The sequence below is a fragment of the Doryrhamphus excisus genome, chromosome 2, assembly GCF_030265055.1.
Source record: "Doryrhamphus excisus isolate RoL2022-K1 chromosome 2, RoL_Dexc_1.0, whole genome shotgun sequence".
Lineage (NCBI taxonomy): Eukaryota > Metazoa > Chordata > Actinopteri > Syngnathiformes > Syngnathidae > Doryrhamphus > Doryrhamphus excisus.
Window position 1 is genome coordinate 16,925,199 of NC_080467.1, and position 17,400 is coordinate 16,942,598.

Genomic DNA, 17,400 nt, shown 5'->3' on the forward strand with positions numbered 1-17,400 from the left:
GTGATAAAACATTCCACTGTTCTCAAATATCTTAATTTTTATTTTTCTGCACAAAATAAGATGAAAAATAAATAAACAAATCAAGAATAAAGAAAATCAATCAATCAGTAATAAATAAATATAATAATAACAATAAAACAACAAATAATAAAAACTTAAGAAACCACATATAGTTGGTGGGTAAACAAATTATTTTTTTCTGATTAAAATTAACAAAGCATTATTAGAGCCCTGTAGACATGACAAAACACGACTATAGTCACATTTATACTTTTTTTTACAACATATTGCGCAACTGCAGGGTCTTGAGACACATGCTAACTCGCAAACTAGAGAGCTAGCGACCTAAACGGTAGCCTTCAAGTTATTTCCTTTAAACTTAAAAAAACTTACCACTTCCGCACGGATAGGGAGGATAACTATTAACAGTTATTTAACCTTTAACATGAACATTAATCAAACGTAATAATTTTTTCTGGGTACATGATACCATACAGCAAAAACATACATCAAACTTGTGTGGGCCGCACTAACATTAAACTTTCATATCAAGGCGGCGGCCCACATTTGGCCCGCGGGCCGCGTGTTTGAGACCCCTGATTTAATATATGTGTATGAAGTCAATGAGATTTTAGTTAGTAGGAATAAGTTGTGATTAGTTGTCTTTGCTTGTGAGTAAACAGCGAATGAATGGTACCTACAGTAGACTAGTACTACTAGTACTACTTATTGGCCATCCCAACATATGCTATACTATGCTGTCCTTTTTCTTTGTCTTTGACTTGTTGTTGTATGATGGCTGCTGTATAGACTGTTTTTGACTTGGGTCATATACAGTAAAACAAGCTAGGAAAATACAAGTAAGCGTCTTTTAGGCCTAAAATTGCTATGGAAAGCCAGACGTGATGTATTTGTCACAATAGCAAAAAACGCAAATAAGACACTCAATAAAGGTCACTTTGTGAAAATATGTTCTTCCATTCAATTGAAAGTACATTTGTGGTTTTAAGCACAAAAGCCTATCAAGTTGATTTATTTTCAGTAATACTGATTAGCAGACGTTATAAAAGGGTGATTATATAGGTCAAATGTACAGCATACATCCATTTTCTATACCGCTTATCCTCAGGAGGGTCGCAGGGTATGCTGGAGCCTATCCCAGCTGACTTTAGGTCGCCAGCCAATCACAGGGCACATATAGACAAACACCCATTCACACTCACCTATGGACAATTTGGAGTCGCCAAACATTCATTAATTCATTCATTTTCTACCGCTTTTTCGTCACGGGGGTCATGGGGGTGCTGGAGCCTATCCCAGCTGCCTTAGGGCGAGAGGCGGGGTACACCCTGGACTGGTCGCCAGCCAATCACTGGGCACATAAAGACAAACAACCATTCACACTCACATTCATACTATGGACAATTTGAAGTTGACAATTATTTAACAGAATAATTATTTTTCAGAAGATGCATTCAAAGTAATGATGATACAGTATACAGGTATGTATGGTATTTGACACTGGACACTGGAAAAATATCAGGAGTAGCATAAGGTGGAAATATTAAAGAAAACATATATAATATACATTCAACCATTCATTCATTTTCTAGTAGGTGACTGTGGGGGTGTTACTTAATGTCTCTAGGGCTCTAATAATGTTAAAAACTGAAGCTTTTCTATGTTCCATTTGCAAAAATATTTATTCATTCATTCATTTTCTACCGCTTATAATCACAAGGGTCGTGGGGGTGCTGGAGCCTATCCCAGCTGTTTTAGGGCGAGAGGCGGGGTACACCCTGGACTGGTCGCCTGCCAATCACTGGGCACATATAGACAAACAACCATTCACACTCACATTCATACCTATGGACAATTTGGAGTCGCCAAATATGTTTTTTTCAAAATTGCACATATTTAGTTGCATAAATGCAGCATTTTCATGCATAAAAATAGATAAATTAATTGAAATATAAATATAAGCCATTCAGAAGACCATTTAAAGACTTTGTGATGATATGTAGTGTTGTACGCTAACTTGACTCGATACTGTATGTCTGATTTAAGTCTTATTGTCACGGTTCGTCATGCGGGTGTTGCGTTGCGACCCCAGGATGCAGAGATGAGGCGAAAGGTGCAGGAAAAAGCTTAGCCTTTATTCTTGAAATTTGGCGAATGCAGCACTGGCATACGACACGTAGCAAAGGACAAACAATGAACCAACAAAAAGCAGACGCACCCGGCTGAACTAAATAAGGCAATCAAATTAGGAACAGGTGCGCGTAGAAGGGGGAAAGTAAAAGTGACGGGACACAGAACAGACCAACACAGGAAGAACAACAAAATAAAAGCATGAAAGCAGGAACTAAGGCAAACAATGTGAAACACAAAACTGTCACACAGGAGGCGATGCGGATTGTGACACTTATGTTCTTTTGTTAATGTAGTAGTAGTAGTAGTAGGGTAGTAGGAGTGTAAAGGTGACTATAGGGGTGTTACTTTGTGTCTAGAGGGCTCTAACAATGTTCAAATCTGTATTTAGAAGGTCGCAAACAGGTTTTCTGTGCTCTAACTACAAAAACATTTGTGGAAATTCACTTATCACAGTCAGCTGTGGAAGCAATTAACCATGGTTACTGTATATACGTACCTTCTACACCGGGACTGCAACGTATTCACGGAATGATGCCTAATAGTTATAACAGCCACTTTTATTGCAAATGTTGATCCAAACATGGAGAAGATCAACCTCAAGTTAGCAGGAGGGTGAATAATGATAATGTATCGCATGACAGTCTTTATAGTTTTTATAGATTCATTAAGTGAAAAGTGCAACAAAAAAATGTAGTGGAAGCCAATTTATTGGACAGCCTTAGTACATATAAGGTACACATGGAAGTATTTTTTGTGCTTCAACACTTGCAAACATACATTCCCAATAAGTTGAAGGACAGACTAATGTGCCGTTATTTTTATTTTTTTTCAAGATAAAGCAGTTGAAAAGAAATCAATGGATTTGACAGTTAATCCTATACAACAGAAAAAGAAAGTACACAAGTAAGCGTTTGCAGCACAGAAAATGCGTTATAGTGCAATATTCCACTTTTGCTGGGAAGGGGGCGAAAGGGGGGGGGGGGGGGGTTAAACGTGTTTTTTTACTCTTGCAAAGCCATTCACCATGGGAGGGGTTTACATTGCACCAGAGGAAAATCAGGCATAGAAACCATATATTTCTATATTTCTTTTTTGTTTGTTTCCTACTGACCACTAACAGCTACACACGTCACAAATACAGTGGCTGCACATCGCCGTCAATTCATAAAGGAAAGCTAGCACTACTTCACAGTCAACAAGTGAGACGCTAAACGGCAACAAATACACAACACTACTCAGTGCAACATCATTACTAAGCCATAAGACGGGATACAATACTGAAATACAACTGGCACTCGTCCAGATTCATCACTCACTTGAAAACATGGCGTCTGTCTATCAAGTGAGTCCTTCGGTCTTGGCATTCAAAGGTATTTGCCAAAACCTCCACACTTCACCTTCAACTCAGAACTGTACATGGAAATGTTTTTCGAGAAACTGTCCCGGCTCATGGGATCAACTACAGTGCAGCCCGTTTATGTCGACGCCCCTCAGACTGGATGAATCTAGTTGCTGATAGAATCCAGAAGCTTACTTTGCACTGAACAGGAAATCGCAGTGTGCGCTTTAATACGGTTGTCTCTATACGGTAGTTGTCGTTCACGCTGTTAGTCATAATGATGATGTTAACGATACTAATACAAAAGCGGTTGGCTATGCAGTTAGCACAGTAGTTATGTTGCAATTTCCCGGAACAGTTGCTGTAATTTTTTTTTTTTCCTCACAGTTTTTCCGGAAAAATTCATGCATGAATAAATGCATTCATCAAAGAGTATGACGATTTTTAGTCTTTCAAATTGATTGTAACAAGAGAAGACCGGAGAGAACACTGGCTATCAACCCAACCCGCAACCTCCTGTAAATTGTTAATAAAACTCAAGAAAATCTACTAGTGTTGAGTTAATAAAGCGTCCTTTACAGTCTTCTCAGCATTTTTTTTCCGGTACAGGCTGGAAAACAACAGAATATTTGATAATGGTCAACGGCGAGAGTCATCCTCTTTGATGATTGGAAGTACTCATTTTTATCAATGTATTCTCAAATAAGTCAAATTCAACCGTTCAACAGAACGGGGGATTGTGTTGGTCTAAAGACCCGACCTACTGGTATTTGTCTTGCAATTGAAAGGTCTGACTTTACGGGTTACAAGATGTGTCGCTATGTCGATATTGTCCGAGTGTTAGAGAGCACATGGAGCAAAACCGGAGAGCAATTCTTTCATTTGTTTACAGGGGAAACTATTAAAACCGCAGGTCGCCGATAAAGACGGATAAAATACGCTAGTTTTCCTGTGAAAATCGGAGGGTTCATTGGGTCTCGTGTTCTATACCGACAACAGCAGTCGACTGTACGTTACAATTTAGAAAAACAGTGTACCGTAGATGGGATTGTCGACATAAACAGTAGTGACTTAAGCGTGTTCCACTGTATTCAACCCTTTGGTTTGTGAGCAGGAGGCATCCGCTTAGTAACGAGAAGTGAGCGTTAAGGCTATGTCCACGCAAACACAGATATTTAAAAAAACACATGTGGATCCATCCATGTGCATTTTGGCCAATCAGAAGCCTGACAAAGCAACCAGAACCAACACACCTCTTCGTCAATATAGTGAGACATTAGATGTAATGACTTCCATGGAGCCCAGGAAACATCATCAGTGTGTTTTTTGAAGTCCATAATTCCATGTTCTGTGTATGATAATGTCTCACATATCTTATGACACAAAGCAAAATGCGTCGTTTTACCTGTCCGCACACAAACACTGTTTCAAGAGGCCAAAACGCATAGAAAAATCAGTTTTTAGAATATTCCCATAGGAGTGGACATGACCTTGAAAAGCATTGGCGTGGTGACCTTGCATAGATTGAGCTGTGAAACTTTGATGCTGGACTCGTGGTTTTGAAAGGAGTATTCTACAGGATGTTTTCAGTAGAGTATCCAAAAACAAAAACTTGTTAGGAAAAAGCTAGCTCCTAAAAAATAAATAGATCAAATGAAATAAAAACCAAACCCAAACAAACATCCACACTGGATACAAACACAGTAAACAGTCCACACCAATCCAAGCATGCTACTTAGTACAAACATCTCAAACGGGCAGCGGCGAGGGGGGGGGGGGGGGGGGGACTCGTCTCCACTTAAATATATATTTATATATATATTGCATGTTGATTGATATATTTTACAACATTTCAACTCTCCACCCGCCTTTCACTAAGCTGATGGACAAGGACAGATCTACTTTGACATATTCTAGCAGGTTTCATAGCATACACGGTGAGATTTTGGTATGTCCCCTCCTCAATCTGTTGGGATATTTTCTTGCATCCGTTAAAGATGAGAATACTTCTTTAGTTTCAACATGTATTTTTTTTTGTCATATTTTTTTTCATTGTATTTATTCTCAAGCAAGATGCATACACAATAAACAACGTCGAGGGGGAGAGACTTTGACTTGTTGGGGGGGGGGGTTTGTTGTTGTTGTTGTTTTTTAACTTGTCACTTCCTCGTCTGGTTTGTTCATGGCCTTGAGCTGCTCCAGCAGGCTGGTGGGGGTGAAGATGTGGGTGGATCCTGAAGACACACACACAGACCACACAAACACACAAAAAGCGCAGTATTAGATGCAGGGACGCAGCACGGGCACAGGAGGAACATGTGTTTTCAGCTCTTGCTATGTGGACCACTTCATGCGTCATTTTAAATTAGTACGCGTGTTTTAAGAATTAATATTACAAATGGCGACCTTAACTGTATTTTATGATGCTTTTTGTGTCCAAATCTAGCTGACAAGCAAATTAGTGTACTAATGTGTATATTAAAAAAATTTACATAACCCTTTATCTTCATCTTACAACAACTACTCAGTCATATAAGTTATTGTTAAAGATACAGTGGAACCTCGGATGTCAGGCGCCCTGACGTCGTGCAACGATTCAAGCTAACATAGTTTTTGTGATACACATTCATCTTGGGTGTGTTATATAAACAACTTTTTACACGGAATCATGGATACTCGTCTGTGTTCACTCGTTCACTGACTCACCCCTGCAACTGCTAGCTATTTAAAAAGGAAACCGGGCCATTCATTGTGCAATTGCTACAATGAATGACGTCCCCGTAGAAAAAACAACAGATCTGCTGCTTCCCTTGACTCGAGTTTCACTGATTCATGGGTACTCAGCCAAGATTCGGCTTTCACTGACTCACATGCGCTTGGCAATGACTCAAGTTTCACTGACTGACTCAGTGGTGTGCCATGGACACTCGGGTTTCATTGCCTCACGGGTACCCAACTAAGACTTTTGTGTTTCACTGACTCAGTTACTCGACGATGACTAATGTTTCATTGACTCACGGGTACCCAACTAAGACTTTAGTGTTTCACTGATTCAGTTACTCGACAATGACTAATGTTTCATTGACTCACGGGTACCTGACTAAGACTTTAGTGTTTCACTGACTCAGTTACTTGACTGATGTTTCATTGACTCACGGGTGCTTTACGAAGACGAGAGTTTCACTGACTCAGTTACTCGACAATGATTAATGTTTCATTGACTCACGGGTACCCGACTAAGACTTTTGTGTTTCACTGATTCAGTTACTCGACAATGACTAATGTTTCATTGACTCACGGGTAACCGACTAAGACTTTTGTGTTTCACTGATTCAGTTACTCCACAATGACTAATGTTTCATTGACTCACGGGTACCCGACTAAGACTTTTGTGTTTCACTAATTCAGTTACTCGACAATGACTAATGTTTCATTGACTCACGGGTACCTGACTAAGACTTTAGTGTTTCACTGACTCAGTTACTTGACTGCTGTTTCATTGACTCACGGGTGCTTTACGAAGACGAGAGTTTCACTGACTCAGTTACTCGACAATGACTAATGTTTCATTGACTCACGGGTACCCGACTAAGACTTTTGTGTTTCACTAATTCAGTTACTCGACAATGACTAATGTTTCATTGACTCACGGGTACCTGACTAAGACTTTAGTGTTTCACTGACTCAGTTACTTGACTGCTGTTTCATTGACTCACGGGTGCTTTACGAAGACGAGAGTTTCACTGACTCAGTTACTCGACAATGACTAATGTTTCATTGACTCACGGGTACCCGACTAAGACTTTTGTGTTTCACTAATTCAGTTACTCGACAATGACTAATGTTTCACTGACTCATGGGTGCTTTACGAAGATGAGAGTTTCACTGAAAAACGGCTCAAAAAGACTCAAGTTTCAATGATTCACAGGTTTTCGTAAAAGTGTCACACGCAGCTGACAAGACCCAAGTTTCACTGATTCACAATACTCGACAAAAACTAGTTAAGACTTGGTATTCTCTGACTCACTGATGCTCGGTGAAGGCTTGGGTTTCACAGGCTCATGGGTGCTCAATGAAGACTTGCGTTTCAATAACTCACAATACTGAATAAAGACTTGGGTTTTGCTGACTCACGGTTGCTCACTGAACATTTACAGCTTGTTTCAAGTTTCACACAATGGATGAGCTTAGTATTAAAGTAAGGGGGATACTTTGATGCTTAGTGTCGATATACAGTAGATACTGTACATAGGCTACTGGGTAAGTATAAATCCTGCTTGTCCAGCGAGTTTCAGAAATAGGGGTAGAATACTTTTAGAATACTTTTAAGCTGTAACTTGTAAGCTGTAAGCCAAGTGTGACGCATTCATCTTTTCTTTTATGAAATTATTGATGACATATGGTTATGGCCATTGCCCACACCAGAACTGTTCATACTTTCGTCAGCCCCCGGTTGGATTATTGTGACTCTGTTAATAGGCTGTGCTAAGAAATCATTAAAGACTGTTCAGTCAGTCCAAAATACTGCCACCCAAGTCTTAACTGGAACCAGAGCCTGGATTCTGTCCAAGGTTTTCCTTGCCTTGTTTCAGTTGGTTCTCTGTCGTGACCGTCATGTGTAAAGTATAGGTAATAACTGCTGTTGGGATGTTTGTTTGTCCCATTGTGTTTGACATGAGAGGTTCCACTGTACTTGAACTTTCTTGACACAAGAAAAGAACAATTAAACAAAAAATCTATGTTTTAAAGCACTAAGGTAAATGACAATCAACAGCCGTATGAGATTTAAAACGCTTTCCACCCACTAGATGCTACTGTGATGTCGGTGGCTCTGGGGTCACTATGATAATGAAAGACTAGCTATTCTGTGTCCTCAAAATGATTTACAATTAGCTTTAAAGCATTCACTAATAAAACAGCCATGCAGTCTATCATGTGTCAAAATGCCTCACAAACACCCAAGCGGATATCATCTTCGGGAATTAAAGAAAACCAAAGCATCCGCTGTAGATACGAGTTCAACACTAATGACATAAGATGAGCAATCAAGATAGCTGAAGACACATTTCGCACTTTTTTAAAAACGTTTAAGGTGCTTGAGTGGAGTAAAGCAAATAGTCAGCCACATTTGATTTAACCTGATTTCATCAGGTAAATGGGAATTTTACAAACGGCACAATTTGATTTACTCCTTACAACAGGGTGTCCAAACGTCTACCGTTATCTCTGCAAGGGAGAGGTGTCAACATATTGACGTGGGCAAAGATTTAGAATTGAGTTCAGTTCATGAAAAATGTAGTTAGTGTAAATATCTAATGATTTATCTAAGTAATAACAAATCAATTTCATTTTCACAACAAGCCAAGGGGTAGTAAAAAAACAATTTGCACACTTTGGACACCCCTGTTTTACACCATCAACAATATTAATATGTTGGTTTCTGCTGCAAAGCTGCATGTTTTATGGTTCTACTTTACTCTGATTTAGTTGTCCAGTTTCCAAATACAGTAATCCCTCGCCATTTCTCCTTTCAAATTTCTATCACGGTTTTGTTTGTTGAATAGTACGTATGTCTATTGGTCAAAAATGTGCACATTTAAGGAAATAATAGGCACAATAATCCCTAACAAAAACAGAAACTACAGTTCCCATGTCAAGCTCAAACTCAACTCTGAATCCTCGATGTCTCTTCCTGTTTAGCTCCCTAAACACACTCAAATGTCTTGTTTTCTGTTATTATGTCTACTATATTGGGTAATAGGAGTGTAAATGTGATTACAGGGGTGTTATTTCATGTCCAGAAGGCTCTACTGTTCATAAAATGTATTTAGAGGCTAATTTCTATGCCTCTAAAATATTACATTTTTAGAAAAGAAATCCTACTTCATGAAAATTCACTTATCATGGTCGGGTTTGGAAGCAATTATCAGCAATAAACGAAGGATTACTGTATAGCCAAAATAAAACTTGGTCAAGTGGCCTATGGGAGGGGTTCATTGGCGCCGGCCACGCCTCCTTCAAACACGGAGCTTTGTGCCTCAGAAACACAACGTTGTGACACACTGAGCTTCTCAACAAAACACTAAACTACTGAATGAGACTAAATCTAAAGACCCAAACAGCATGACAAAAAGAAATATTTGCTTCATTTGACGTGTTGAATGTGACGACAGTATGTGCCGGAGCAGACATACTGCTGAAAAACATCAACTCAAGTTGGTTTGGAAATGATATCGCTGTAGCGTCCAGGTTAGGGATGGGAATGATGTGCAGTGAGTCCTGACGCAGACCTGGAAATTAGCATCTATGATCCACGCCATGGAAGTTATTTATATGGCAGTCGTTTGGAGGGAAAAATGTTGTAGCATGACTTGGCAACAGAACATTTGTGTTCATAACACTTGGGAGCTTTACAAGTGAAAAAGTAATTGTGTTGCATGTGCCGATGACTGTTTACATACTGTAGATACCGTCTCTAATCAAATACCAGAAAGTCTCAAGTCAAGTCTCAAATTTTGTTGATCCGCATGCTAATTTTTTGGCTTGAGCCCTTTTATGTTCCGGATGCCCTTCCTGACGAATACTGATGATGCTTACTAGTGGAGATTCAAACCTGAGGCATCCGCTCCAAAGTCCAGAACCACTACACCACAGCGGGCTCAAGTCAGGTCTCAAGTCTTGAAATATTTGAGTCCTTACACTGTTTAGCCTTACTAAATAATAGCATTTTAACATTAGTAATTCAAGGGAATTCAAGATCTAGTCACTGTGTAAAAAGATGCATTCAATGACGCAGATTGTTTGTGAAAATGAGTTGCCTACATTTTAGTATTTCCAAGTCATCATACTAAAGTCCAATTGCAGTCCCAAAACATTGATGTCAAAGTCCAAGTCACGTTACAAGTCTTTGATGAAACTGTCAAGTTGAGACCGAAGTGATCAAAATAGTGACCGGAGTCGTCCAAGTATAGTACGAATACCTACATAAGTGTCCATCACTGCGCACTCACCAGCGTACTGCATTTTGCACTTATGCACTCAAAATAGCGTGAGTATGTATTTAGAGCTATTGAACTCAACATTGAGTGTATATTAGTTGTTAGGTTGCTAAAGCATATCAAGTGGATGCTACACTGCCAAGACTGTCAGCAGAGAGGCGTCTCACACACACACACACTATTGTAAATGTTTGCATTTATTGTACTAGCGTGATTGTAATACAGTATGCAATGACGCCCCCTGCTGATGACCCGTTGCAATGTGAGCATGTGATGGTGAGGCTGTGAGTACACAAACAAAAGTGAGGCACAAACAAGAACAAGGGAGAGAAAGGAGAGAATCCTTCTATGAACTCCAACCTTGTCCTGAAAGAAATCAAGGTGATTGTCGTTGCGACGGGATCATTAGAACACAAGCAGACAGTAAAAAAGTGGTAACAATAACGGATGGATCTTGGGGTAGATTAAATCTGAAGTGAGCCTTCTTTACCATTGGGGGTGATTTAATCCACCCGGCAGAGATGGTGGGAGGAGGCAGCAGGGATGGGGGGGTACAACCCACTCAGGCATGGACGCGATATAGCACATCTTTTTGGAGGCAAATTTTACTCTAATTCACCTTAATTTGCGTAGACTGCACAGACTAAACATATATATATAATATATATAATATTTTATACACATTTATAATCCAAAAAGCATGCTGGGTAACTTCAAGTTGAAGGAGGGTGCATGTGGGCTTCCCAGCATGCCTTGTGGTTTATAACTGAGTACAACATAGCATTGTTTTGCGTGTATGTGCTATATATTAGCGTGTAAGCGTCCACTTTGGTACCTGCATAGTCCGTGTGGTGCAGCTGCATTGTCCACAGTGTAAACCCTTTAAAAGGATACAATATTAAGTACCCTCATTTCCGGTGTTTAAGCCGCACCCGCTACATTTAGGGTCTCACTTTACGATAACGTACACAAAAAGACAGAATGAGTAGAGTGGTTACTGAGGAACTCATGAAGAACTAATGAGTGGTGGTTAGGGTTAGGTAGGTTCGTTCCTCATTAAATACTAATATTTTGTGTACCTTATTGTAAAGCGTTACCAAATTTATAGAGAAAAAGATTTGTACATATGGTGTATAAACTGTGCTGGACTCTAAGGAGCACATGTCCACATCAAAAAATGACATATTGTGGTGCACACCAGTCCATGAGGAGCCAATCTCAAACTATGAAAAAACTCGACAAACTTCTCAACCAATTGGAAATGGCAGGCGGTCATTACTCAAGATAACAGCTAAAATCATCACACAGCAACTGTGCACCCAAAAGGTAGCTAAGGAATATACAAGTCAAGCACCAATACGAGTTAAAATAAAAAACAGCTATTTTTAATTCATCCCATTATACATTCAGGCAGAGCATTTCATTGGTCATTGCTGCTGGGGTGCTGCAATGATGTCAGCCTCTCTCTGGGCTCATCTGGCTGCAGCACTGCAGTTATGGGATTACTCACGAGCGGCACAGTATTTATACGATCAGTAGTAGTTCTGAAGTAAAGGAGATGTGACCAGATTAGAACATGGCCAGAAATTAGCCGATCCAGGATTCAAAGTTTAAGCATAAAGTCGCAGCTAATACACCGGAAAATGATGGTAACTTTGGTAACCAATTCATATAAAATAGACGAGTTGAGAACATGAATGGTTTCCACTGTAGCTTACAAAGAGTGGAATCAGTATAGCTACTGTATATGTATGTATTATACCTGTAGATTTACATAACGCCACAAGTCTGTCAGTGTTTGGATTGAGTTACTTTTGGCAGAGTTTCAGGCGCCAATGGACAATGTTAGAGCGCTGCATGCCAGAGAAAAGGTTGCGAGGTACCCATCCCTGAGGGTGACAAGGAGGAGGAGGAGGCAGTGGAGGTACATAAAACACTAGTGGTTCAAAGAAGGACAATGAAGCCCTTGTACTGTGATAGTTCAGAAAGGGCTTCTTGAGCGGCTGCCTTTACTTTTTTCTGTGTGATTTCTCTCTCCCTCCCTCCCACTCTGTCTCTGCCTCACTCGTCTGAGGCCTCTGCGTCCTCAAAGGACACCCTAGTGGACTCTCGGAAGTCGGGGTGCTGCAGGTCCGATAAGAATTTGGTGGGGGTGAGCATGTGGGTGGAACCTGTAGGAGGAACAGAGGTGGCTTCACCACGCATCTCTCAACACCACCACCACGCCACGGGCCTCCTCCACTCTCTCCAAAAACAACAACAAAAACAAAACAAAGTGCTTCAAAAAACACAACACTCATTTGTAGATTCTCTCTCACACACACACACACACACACACACACAGTCACATGTTGCACAAAACACTCGGGATGCAGAGGGACAGAGAAAGACATGGCGAGGCTGCAATTTAAAGACAACAGTTGTTTTGAAAGACAACAAGAGCTGAAGCAGAGCAAAACTTAGAAGACAGCAGCACAAAGAAGCATTTAAACATCAACTCAACAACATTGCAAAGGGGAGAAGACACAACACACATTAATACACACTTAATACATTAATACACACAGTCATGTTCTAAAGGTAGGCCTCGGTTTGGCCTTTCCCTGTCCTGGTCTATATTTTCTTATTGCTATTTCCTTTTGGCACCTGTTTACGATTGGTAATTAGGTTGCTAGCACTTTTCCTGTTTTGTGAACTCAGGCCCTGTCCACACATAGGCGGATATCTGATAAAACAAAGTTAATTTTTCCACAATTGATCATCCACACGAGCCTGCAGATATCTGGAACTAAAAATGAAAGTACTCAAACACTCAGATCAATGTGTAGATTTGGAGAAAAATCCAGTTATGTGTTTGGGTATGGACGTAAATAACCAGAGTTTTATGTTTCCAAATGTCACTGTCTGTGACAAAGTATGCTGTGACATCACACCTGTGTTGACATCAGAAACAACATGGATGCCCTCACGACTGTGTTGGTTGTAGGTTGTTTTGCAAGCTCAAATACTGAAGAGCAGGGGCGAAGAAGCACTTTGAGGTTGGCTCCACGTCTCGTAATCGGCTCAGACGGCAGTTGTGGGTCAGACCGGGCGCACTGCCAACTGCCTCTGGGCCAAATTTGGGATGGAATTCCCGAATGTCACGGTCCTCGCTATTATACATCTTATTTATGTGGTTACATGTGGATGCCCGCATGGTGAACAAGTTAGTATGTAGGCCGCACAGTCAGATTAGGAAGACCTGGGTTCGATTTCTGTGTGAGGAGAGTTTGTGTGAATAGTTGTTTGTCTATGCCCTGTGATTGGCTGGCCACCAGTCCAGGGTGTACCCCGCCTCTCGCCCAAAGACAGCTGGGATAGGCTCCAGCATACCCTTGTGTGGACACATTTTTTTCATGAATACAGAGGGTTTTGCAAATACCCTGCTACGTGTGGACAAGGCCTTATACTCCTTTTATGGGCATGTTCCTGTTTCCACCTCCCATGGTGAGTTTTACTGAGCTGTGACTGCTAGCATTTCTACATTATTTTGCTACGTTTTTGTGTGTTGTGCCATGGTCGTGTGAGCTAATATTTTATTGAAATAAAGACTTTTGTGCTTGTATCCTGGGATAATGCTGCACAATATCATAGCCATTCTTGGATTTGCTATTTTTTTCAGTAAACTTGAGTATAGTTTAAGTATATTTACTATAGATCATAGGTACAGCACATTAAGGGTAGTTTTAAATACTGCATACTATTTTGGTGCTTATTCCGATTAAAATAGAATTATTTAACAGGTTATTATAGTCAACTTTCAAGTACACTTGCATGCAAAGTGATGTAAAAGATATTCAAAGCCAAAACCATTCAATAATTCAATAAATGTCCATTTAAAAAGTACAAGCACGGCAAGTATATTTCACTTACGAAAGTGCAAAATAATTATTGCACAGTGTCATTTTATTTAGATCAGCTCACAATTCAGGATTCACAACCCTGCAAATTTTCTTTGAAACATTGTAGGTCAGTAATATATTCTAAATATGTGATAATACTGGTATACATTGTAGCACTGTTAAAATCTCCCCAGAGTTTGTCTGTATGCTTCACTGATAACATACCTACATTGTGTATTTAGCATTTACTTGTTGGTCGGTGTGGAAAGTAACTGCTAAAAATGTTGTCATGTCAGTGGTTTTCCACTAAATTGATCCAGAACTCAACTCAGAAAGACCTGGTTCCAAAACAAGGACACTAGTGTCGGAGTGTTAGAGTATATCAAATTTAAAGCTTGGATGGTTTTATGGCAGCATGGATGGGTTTTATTGGGCATTGTTAAATGCAATCTCAGTATATGTCCCCACATGAAGGAACCATTCATATGGGAAGGGTTTAGGTGAAACAACAATCCTCGTTCTCACTGGCGCCCCCTGAAATACCAATTGGGAGATGTGGGCCAGGGTACGGCATGATTACATGCACATATGTATGTTATGTTATGTTTTGCAAGTTCTACATGACAAGCGATACAAAGACTCAAAATAATGCAAAAGTCAGACCCACGGCATGTAGGGCTATAAAGGGGGGTCTAGGAATGGACCAACCACAATGATTTGTTGTACAATGAACTTATGGCAGGTTTAAGAACGTTCTACTTGTCTTTGCTACACATCCCACATGACAGTGACAATTGGGGGGGAGGCAGAAGGGTTCTAAATAGAGGACTTGGTGGCTTCTCCATTCCAAGGAGGCATTCCTAGCAAACCTTTGTGTTGATATTTTTTCCGGTGAGGATTATTGATCGGGGTTGAGCGATGTACACCGCATTTTCTATTGCTTGTTAATGCAAAACGATGTACTATTTATTTTGTGTCAGTCTGCTTTAATGTCACACAGTCAGCTCTCAGCCCCTCCCTCCCCATTCGCACTACTCACCAATAATGGCTTCCCACTTCCCATTGGCTTGTGTGACCTCATACGCGCAGCGCATCTCGCTGAAGGACACACCGCCGATGACAAAGACCATGACACGTGGGCCTGTGCGGTATTCTCCAGGTGTCTTGTTCTTGTGCCAGTGTCCATACCGAGCACTGCCAGAAAGGACAATGTTATTACTTTTCTACGACTAACTCCTCTTGGACCCCAAAGCGGTCACGAAGGTGAATTCCCATTATGGAATATAGCAGGCATTAGTAGTGGATGGCTTCTATAGGGTTGTTGGTAAACATCTAATCTCCTTCCTTCGTGTACTTCTACTCAATATGTCAAAATATATTATTTAACATATGTGGTTCATTTTCAAGTATTGGTAAATTAACCCAGTGTTTTTCAACCTTTTTTGAGCCACGGCACGTTTTTTTACATTGGAAAACATCACTAAGTCTATAGGAGGAAGGAGCTAGGTGTTGTCACACGGACCGATATTACATTGCTCTGCCAGTCTTTACACCACGAACACTCGACAGTAGCCACGTTTACATGAGGAGTTTTTCTCTTTCTGAATGACTTTTCCGGAAACAATGGTATACATGGAAAGGAATATTCCAATCTCTTGTCTACATGCGTCGCTATAATCAACCAGAATAGTCAATTCTTTCACTTGTTGGAATAATTCCGTATTGCCAGTTTTTCGTTTATCCAGTCTCGAAATTTAGTTTGGATCAAAAACAAACTTTCCGTATCAGTCCAGTGCCGATTGCTGGCCTCCTTTTTTAAAACTGAAAAACGTCTGGAGCTGCGTGTTATGTCATATCTGAGCATGCAATATGATAAATTTAACCAGGAAAGGATCAAATTCAAGCTTGCTAATATTTTATAATTCAACTCGGTACATGTTTTATATAGATATATATTTTCTTTTGACTTATGGACTTATGAATGGCGTATAGAAGGGTTTAGATTCTGTTCCACAGATGGTGCTAATGCACACGAAAGCTGCTTGCCAACCACCAATAAACAACAGAAGAAGAAAAACGCACCCTGACAACTTTCCGTTTGAGCGGCTACAAGATACCTCAATCGGATTGGGGAAAGGAATATTCCACCCCTGTTAATCCGATTATATATTGATTCAGATTGGCACTATTCTTTCGGAATGAGGCGTATACAAAGGTTAAATTATTTCCGTTTGAGCAAATAAACCAAATGCAATTGGAATATTTGGCTCCACGTATACGTGGATATTGACATAATATTTGCAAATGATGATTAATGAATGTTAATTATAAAAAGTGATATTGGATAATTCCTCACGGCACACCTGACAATTTCTCAAGGCACACTAGTGTGGTTGAAAATCACTGGATTAACCCACCTGATTCCAGTGTTCTCCCTAATATTAACAAATAAAAGTATAAAAATAGGCACATAGATTGATGTGACACTCCTGTCACTGCTGTGGAATATTTCCAAAGCTCATTAGCGCCTACGACTTCTCAAATATTGATCTACAAGACTCATCTCCTGTGCAAAATTGCTATTGATCTGACATTGCCATTTTTTTTGGAACTGATTGCAATTTAATGTGTGTGTGTGTGTGTGTACCTGACAGCAGTGGTGCTGAAAGAGGCTGAAGAGCGGGTGGAGATGTAAGGGTAGTGCTTTGTGTCCAGTTTATCATCGATGGCATCCTGCAGAGGAACAAAAACACACACATTGTTTTAGCACGTTAGCATCATAAACAGCTGTGAGAGGTCGCTCTGGGCTTGATTCAGTGATGTGGAATGAGATCTGGAGCTTTATGAACTTGCTTACCGGTAACTTGCTTGTTGGACTCGTTGGCTTGTCATGTTAATTTAGTCAATTTAGCCTCCCAGCTATGTTATTACTCTTCATGTGTTAAGTTAACATACTGAACACCTCTTCATCCTCTTGTTCTGTGTACTACGGTTTTATGGCGCTGAATAAATTGCCTTTTCCAGATTA

The 17,400-nt window shown here is 40.1% G+C and overlaps 2 protein-coding genes across 4 annotated transcripts in view; one reads left to right on the forward strand and one right to left on the reverse strand.

Moving 5' to 3' along the window:
* Positions 1-17,400, forward strand: part of akna (AT-hook transcription factor) — a 42,428-nt gene that overhangs the window by 20,672 nt on the left and 4,356 nt on the right. The gene's annotated exons all lie outside the window — the stretch shown is intronic.
* Positions 2,844-17,400, reverse strand: part of stxbp1a (syntaxin binding protein 1a) — a 43,878-nt gene continuing 29,321 nt past the window's right edge. The window contains exons 17-20 of one of the 2 annotated variants that reach the window (XM_058053828.1): positions 17,020-17,105; positions 15,412-15,566; positions 12,505-12,662; positions 2,844-5,727 (exon numbers count right to left, since the gene is read on the reverse strand). In XM_058053828.1, coding sequence (XP_057909811.1) covers positions 12,553-12,662; positions 15,412-15,566; positions 17,020-17,105 — 351 coding nt within the window. In that variant the 3' untranslated portion in view covers positions 2,844-5,727; positions 12,505-12,552. The remainder of the gene's footprint in view (positions 5,728-12,504; positions 12,663-15,411; positions 15,567-17,019; positions 17,106-17,400) is intronic. The other variant, XM_058053837.1, reaches the window with a different exon arrangement.